Raw genomic sequence first — 7,823 nt, forward strand, 5'->3', positions numbered from 1 at the left:
TCCCTGTTGTACTGCTCCTGAAGCTGCAGCATAGAAACAGCTGTACATTGAAACACATCAGTTAGGGAATTGCTCCCCCTCCCGTCTCCTCTCCTGATCACAGACACAGTCAACATAATATACACACACAGAGGTATGCATGCCCACACATGAATTTGCATGCACACATGAGCACACACACACATGCCAGACATAGATGCACACACAGATACAGTCTTGTACCTTTTGATCCCTGAGACAGCCCTAGTGGATGAAACTTGGCCAAGTCAAGCATAGTGTCACCTCTCTACTCCTGTTGATAATAAATGGTGTTTTGGAATACTTTGGGATCCTCGGCCTTTTTTTCAGTCTGCTCCCTGTTTTCAGTCCAATTCTTTATATGTGAGTTTACAAACCATTGGACCCCTGAGGAAGGCGGTTGGATTTTTATCACTGTATTTTTTATCATTGTACTTTTTAAATTTAATTTTCATGGTTTTATATGTCAGTGTTTAATAAATTATCTCCAGAACATCTGCATCCACAGTTTTTGTTTTTGTTTGCTCACTGTTTTGGCCATCATTTGGGAGTGAATAATTACACCAGCCTTTGGCCAGCATAAATGCTCATGCTCAAAGTCAGGCACAAAGGCCCTGATTCTATAAAAGACGCCTACAGTTAGGTGTCTTGATTGGTGCGCCGAGCTGATTTAGGCATCTAACTTAATTTTTTTAATTGGCTTAATCAGCACTGATAATTGAAGTGCCATTAAAAAAAACCCACAATTAAAAAATGCTTTAAAAATTTAATTTGCTGGTAGGCACCTACCACTTCAAGGCATCTATTGGCATCTACCAGCAAGTAGGCATGGTTAAGGGTGGATTTGGGGTGGATTAGGAGCGGAGTCTGAGTGTTAACTGAGTTAGGCACAAGTAGGCACCCTGAAGTACATGATCAGGCAGATCCAAATAGTACAAAACACTGCAGTTAGATTTCTGCTGGGAAAATCAAAGCAGGCGAGTGTCATCCTGCTACTGAATGAGTTACACTGGCTCCCGATTGAAAGCAGGGTGAAATTCAAGATCATGTGGCTGATGCACAAAACCATTCATCTTTCAGAGCTGCAGTACCTAGCAAACAGAATAGACAACCATAAACCAACTCACACCCTACGTTTGAGCTTACATTTCCTACTGGAAATACCCTTCTTCAGAAACATCAAATACAGAAGCGTCAGGAAAAGAATGTTCTCGGTGATGGCCCCAATGTGGTGAACTCCCTATCGAGGGAATTAAAACTAGAAAAGGATACCAAAAAGTTCAAGAAAGGAATAAAGATGATACTCTTCACAGAACACTTTAGCAAATAAAGAAACATTTAGGGGGAATAGCAACATGAAGGAAACAGCAGCAGGCTGCTACGAGAGGAAATGCAATTCTGGACTTAAGTCTGAATGGACTACGAGGACCAGCACAAGGTGTAGAAGTAAAAGGGATGCTGGGAAGCAGTGATCACAATATGATCTACTTCAACCTGGACACAGGGGGCAAAACATCGATCCAGAACAACGGCCACGGCACTGAACTTCTGAAAAGGGAATTACGAAGGGATGAGAATCATGGTGTGGAAGAAGATTAAGAAGAGGATATATATATATATACCGCGAATCAACAAGGGATTCAAGAGGAAAAAGAACAAGGAACCTGCGTGGCTCACTGTAACAGTGAAGGAAGCAGTCAGAGACAAGAAGACTTTGTTTAAGGAATGGAAAAGGTAAAAAATGGATGAAAACTGGAATAGTAGCACAAACAGCAAAAAAGGAACAATAATAGTTATTAATACAGTTTCAAAAATGGCATTTAGAATCCAAAAGTAGAGTAAAATAACTCAGCATAGGGGAAAACCCTTTTATAAATTTTCATAGAATCAATCATTGCACCATCTTGTTAGAATAAATGATTTTTAAATAACTTCAAAGATTCATAAGTAATTCTTAAATTTTCATAATGTGAAAATAAAGTCCAAAGTCCAAAGTTTTGTGAAAAGCTCATATAAGTAAACAGATTTAGTTTCAATGTCTCTGCAGCGGTGACCCAGCGGGGTTCTGACGCATTTCGCCGTCCTGGCTTCCTCAGAGAACCCGCTAATGCTGTGTGTGACAGACTTGTCAGTTGGGTACCTAATTCAAAAGGGAAAAGAAACTTCCTCGTGTTCTATGACATGAATGCTCTGCTGAGCACCCTGTACTTAATAATAACAAAGTTAGACAAATTCCTCCTAAACCAGAACGTAGGCAGGTAAGGCTAGACTCAGGGCACTGATCTTTGACCTAAGGGCTGCTGCGGGAGTGGACTGCTGGGCACAATGGACCAGTGGTCTGACCCAGCAGCGGCAATTCTTATGTTCTTATGTTACCCACTTGGAACATGAATGGGTGAACTGACAAATAATATAAAGAAAGATGAATATATGATAAACAGAAACTATAATAATACTATATGTACATAGATGGTATATATAGGTAAGATATACATATATTTAACTGATGTATTGTAACACTTTTACTGAAGCTCATGCAAACCGCTCTGAATTGACTCCCCAGTCAGTAATAGCAGCAGTATAGAAATTTCCAATAAATATAAACATAAACCTTAAGCACCCTCATTTAGGCCAAGAAAACCCTGGCCTAAATGGCAGTGCACCTAAAAATTCAACGTCTATCGGCACCTATGAATGTTTAGACTCTGCTAGGTGGAATTCTATAAAAGGCGCCTAGCGGTTGATTGGCAACCCTATCGAATGGCACTTAGTTAGACGCCGTTTATAGAATCAGGGCCAAAATGCATGCTAAGCTTGTGTTCCGTAAAGGTCGTTCTGGAGAGATCAACCTTCACAGAGTGCTAGCTAAGCGCCAAAATGATATGCTCTAATCCAGTGTTTTTCAACCTTTTTTGGGCAAAGGCACACTTGTTTCATGAAAAATATCACGAGGCACACCACCATTAGAAAATGTTAAAAAATTTAACTCTGTGCCTATATTGACTATATATAAAGTAATTCTCTTGAATAGGAATCAAATAAACACAAAGAAAGTATTTTATAATGCTGCCACCGCCAACAACACCGTTGGCGGCGGTGGCACTCAAGTGGCTAAAGAGCCGCAGTTTGCCGGCCTAGGGACAACACTGGAGGGTGGCCAGCTGTGCACCCCCTTGGGACGTAAACCCGGGGTGGGGCAGACCGCCCCCCCCCACCCCCACCCTGGTATGCCACTATCTGTACCTCACTCCCTCCCTATGATCAAAAATTCTCCTTTCTTCTATTCCCCGTGTACACAACCATCTCTTTCCCTCCCTTCCTCTCTCCAAAGTCCATGCCTTCTGTGTCCAAACACTCATTCCCTCCCCCACCTCAGCATCTCTTTCCCTCCCTTCCTCTCTCCCAAGTCCATTTCTTCTGTGTCCAAAAACGCATTCCCTCCCCCACCTCAGCATCTCTTTCTCTCCCTTCCTCTCTCCCAAGTCCATTTCTTCTGTGTCCAAAAACGCATTCCCTCCCCCACCTCAGCATCTCTTTCCCTCCCTTCCTCTCTCCCAAGTCCATTTCTTCTGTGTCCAAAAACGCATTCCCTCCCCCACCTCAGCATCTCTTTCCCTCCCTTCCTCTCTCCCAAGTCCATGCCTTCTGTGTCCAAAAACCCATTCCTTCCCCCACCTCAGCATCTCTTTCCCTCCCTTCCTCTCTCCCAAGTTCATGCCTTGTGTCCAAAACGCACTCCCTCCCCCCTTTTGTGTTCCGTGTTTGCCTCCCAGCCCATCTTTGCAACTTTCTCAGCAAAACGAAGCTCAAGCCGCGAGGCTTGTCTTCTGCTTCCTGCCTGCCCTGCCGCGCACAAATAGCCGAACGGAAGTATTCTCCGACGTCAGCGCTGACGTCGGAGGGCAGGCTTTGCTTAAGCCCTCCCTCCGACGTCAGCGCTGACATCGGGGAACGCTTGCGATTGGCTATATGTTAGCTGCAGGGCAGGCAGGAACAGAAGACGAGCCTCGCGGCTCGAGATGTATTGAACTCCACGGGTCCCCCGTCTCTCTCCTGTCCACGTGGGGCGGACCGCCCCTCTCCCTAGACTGGTGGTACTGCCCTGATGGCGGCCCTGACCGTACGGCACACCAGGCAACATCTCGCGGCACACTAGTGTGCCGCGGAACAGCGGTTGAAAAACACTGCTCTAATCTTTGGGTGTCATTTTCAAAATCCAGCCCGAATTTTGTACTATGCTATTAGTGTAAAAAGCATGTTACCATGGGACAGCAGCACCCTGTGATTAAACTTGCCAAATCCATCTTTTGAAATCTGGTAACAGTGAGATCTAGCGGTCAAATAAGCAAAAAATGTGCTAAGACAAATTAATTATCTGTTTGTTTTGTTGAAACATGTTTAGCATTTGTCCAATATGTATGCACATAATTATGTAAACCGCATATTTATTATGCGGTATATAAATTACAAAATAGATCAGCTTGAATCAAATACAAAACCATAGTATGGTTTTTAGTATCGGCCATAGCGGTAACAGCTCCGACGCTCATACGAATTCTATGAGCGTTGGAACTGTTACCGCTGTAAGAATACCCCACGGGGCTAGCTCCGAGTCCCTTTTAATTATGCTTCTAACCTAATGACATCATAGTAACTCCCTCGTTACACATCTAATGATTGGTGGATACAATGGGACATGCTTTTACATTGGTGGATACAAAGGTACATGTTTTACATCTTGATCACCTGCCCTTTGCCTCGTGCTTTACCTCGTGATCACCCTCCAACTCAGCACTTAGACAAGGGCCTGATTAACATGTGGACAGCACCTGAGTCTTTGCACGTCCTCAGTGCCTGTCAGCTGATGTCCTTTCCAAATAAGGACTGCTTGATTAAGATAAGGGTTAATATGTGACAGGGGTCTTGTGACATGAAAGGAGGGGGGAATGCCTCAGCATTCTGTCACAAAGTGATAACACTTTCCTTTCTTAATGAGGGGAGAGGGAATGGGAATAATTCATAATTCTTTCACAGGAACGGTGAAATCAGCGTGCCAATCTCGCCCTGTTTCAGACTGGCAGAATGGCGTCCCTACATACCACACAGGCAGCACTAAAAACCGCACTATGGTTTTGTAAAAAGGGGGGGGGGGGGGTTGGTTAACAAAGAAATTAGAAAAATAGATAAAGATGAAAAAGTACAGATGTGCTGAGACAGGCCTTCATTGAAATGTATCTCTTCTTCTTCTCCCTAGCAACCTCATTCTGATCTCAGTGTGTGCAATAGGAGAAGGGTCACAGTTCTCAGCCCAACAAACAAAGTTTGGGCACTCTCCATTGAGAGCTATACACAGTCTAGCGATTTTCCACTTTTGTGTCCCATATTTTTCCAAAGAAACAAAAAAAGTGGAAAATCACTGAACTTCCGACAGGTCTACAGCAGTTGATTTTTACAATCGTAAAACCCAATGGAAAATAGCCAAGCAATTGTTAGTGAATCAATCGCTTGGCTATTTTATATGGGGTTTTACTCATTTGCATGGGTGGATCGGATTGGATCAAATAGGAGCTTCATTGGAAAGCAGTTTAGTGAATCGGATCGGGGAACACAAACGATTGCAAAACCGGTAAAACCGGTTTTGCGACCATCGTTACAGGATCAGTAAGTTTAGTGAATCTAGCCCTAAGTGTATAGGCCTCGATGGAAACTGCCCCAATTTTGTTGGTTGGACTGAGATGCAAATGATTGAACTTATTGAGAGGCAAATGATTGAACTTAATGTGTGAAAAGGGATCAAATTGCACATATAAAAATGAGTACAGCTGATAAAAGTGAACAATTAGAGGAGGGGGAGAGGTTTCCCTCAGTGCTTGGACAACTGCAGATACAGGATTTGGCCATAGGAGGGCTGAGGTTCCAAAGAGTAAACACAGAATGATTTCTGTGCTCTGTGGAATCTGTGCATCCTGTCAGAATAGTACAGGTCACAGAGGATTGGAAAATCCTAACAGCATTAAATTCACAGAAGTATTTGGAATTTTCCTGGGGAGAAGGGAGGGAAATCTCATTCACTAAAATCCTTCTACCTCAGATGAAGGCACCAGAGCACCACATATATAAGGGATCGACAGAGCTAACCTAGGGGGCTCCTGCCAAGTCGGGTTTCAAACCCAGGGATGTTCTTAAGGGGTATTGCATGTGCAGTTGTAAAGAGAAACAATGCCTGTAATTTAATGAAGAACCTAAGAGGAAATATAAAATTCAGTGGATGAATTAACAAAGATTCATGTTTCTAAATTCTATCACAGGGGCTAAAACTGGCACGTTAAAAATAAACATTATTCTTTTTTCCCCTGTTTATCTCATCCCTTATTATCTTCTCCCCTCTTTCCTCGCCCTCTCCTTCCTTTGTGCTCTTCATTTTATTTATTTCTCTTTTTCCTCTTCTTTTTCTCCCCATCTTCTTTTTTATTCTTTTTTTGTTTCTCCTGCTCTTCCCTCCTCTCCCTTTTCTCCTCTCTTCTAGGTGTAAGATCCGTCTGGATGGAAAAGCAGCTCAGATTCAGACCTGGGCTTGGACCAAGTCTTTTTATGGTGATGGTGGGAAGTACATTGCTTCGTCTTATCCCAACTCTCCCTGAATAACATGCAGTTAGAATAAACTTGCAGAATTCTGTGGCTATGTATGATTTTGAGAGTTTACCTAGGAGAAATGTCTATGTTAAGTCAATAGCATCATTTTATTTCATCTGCAGCTGTGCTGTCATGGAATGCTAGCCAAATTCCATTCCATTTTTAGCCAGTTGGAGTTTTCTAATTCTCCCTCTCAAAAACCTTATGTAAAACACGAAGCACCAGAAGTCCTGGAAGAAATATACCAGTACTGGAAATCTAGTAATGACATGAATTGAGCCAATAGCCTGTTTCAGGATCCAATTCAAATGTGCCTGCATCACTTTTAAAATCTTATATGGTATTTTTATTCCTCTTGTTCCTCTGCTATGGAACATTTACAGATTTTCCCATGCAAGAGGCCTTCAACAATTCAAACTCTCCCTCTTTGGCTTTCAAATTTTCTCAATTATGGAATGAACTCCCTTTAACTTTGAGAGGCCCTAGTTCTTTTCAATTCTTTCACAAATCTTTAAAAACTTTCTTATTTGCTAAACACTTTGAAAATTAATTCTTTATAATTTTGTGCTGTTTTTTTTAATATTCCTTTTTCCTAATTACTGTTAACCGAGTTGAGCTTCCTTTGGTTGATGATCTGGTATATAAAGCTAAGTTTTAGTTTCGTTTTAGTTTTTATGGGCTTAATGGGTGCTCAGGTATATAGGTTTCAGTTCTATGCCCATAGGTGTCAGTTCTATGGGCTTAGTGGATACTCAAGTACACAAGGGAAACGAAATCCCAAAAATTGGAGCATAGAATGTTATGAAAGGGTGGCTGAGAATCTCAGAAACCAGCTTGGGCAAATGAAATAAATTTCTACGCCAAGACTTACAAGTTCTACTGTTGCATCATTGATTCTCAAAACCTCCCCCAACCTTTATATAACACTCTAAAATTATTGACTGTAATCTTTATTACTTCTCTTCTAATGCTTCCTTACTTATTAAAAATTAATTCCAGCCGTTGAGCACCCAGCCCTCACTGGGAGAAAAGCAGCTAGAAATGCAGCATTATAATGGAACCCTTGAGAAAGCCTGAAAAAGGGAGAAACGGGTCCCGTCGGGCTAAGAATCTAGCATCTATCTAAGATAAGTTTATAATTTTTTTTTTGCTGGGTGAAAGATAAGTTATTA

The 7,823-nt window shown here is 42.1% G+C and overlaps 1 protein-coding gene across 3 annotated transcripts in view; it reads left to right on the top strand.

The window, feature by feature from the left end:
* The window catches only part of LOC117356802 (poly(U)-specific endoribonuclease-D-like), a 96,369-nt gene extending 88,848 nt beyond the window's left edge, over positions 1-7,521 (top strand). For all 3 annotated transcript variants that reach the window (XM_033936507.1, XM_033936506.1, XM_033936505.1), the window contains one exon: positions 6,545-7,521. In XM_033936507.1, the coding sequence (XP_033792398.1) occupies positions 6,545-6,659 (115 nt within the window). In that variant the 3' untranslated portion in view covers positions 6,660-7,521. The remainder of the gene's footprint in view (positions 1-6,544) is intronic.
* Positions 7,522-7,823: the final 302 nt, after the last annotated feature.

The sequence above is a fragment of the Geotrypetes seraphini genome, chromosome 3 (genome assembly GCF_902459505.1).
Source record: "Geotrypetes seraphini chromosome 3, aGeoSer1.1, whole genome shotgun sequence".
NCBI lineage: Eukaryota > Metazoa > Chordata > Amphibia > Gymnophiona > Dermophiidae > Geotrypetes > Geotrypetes seraphini.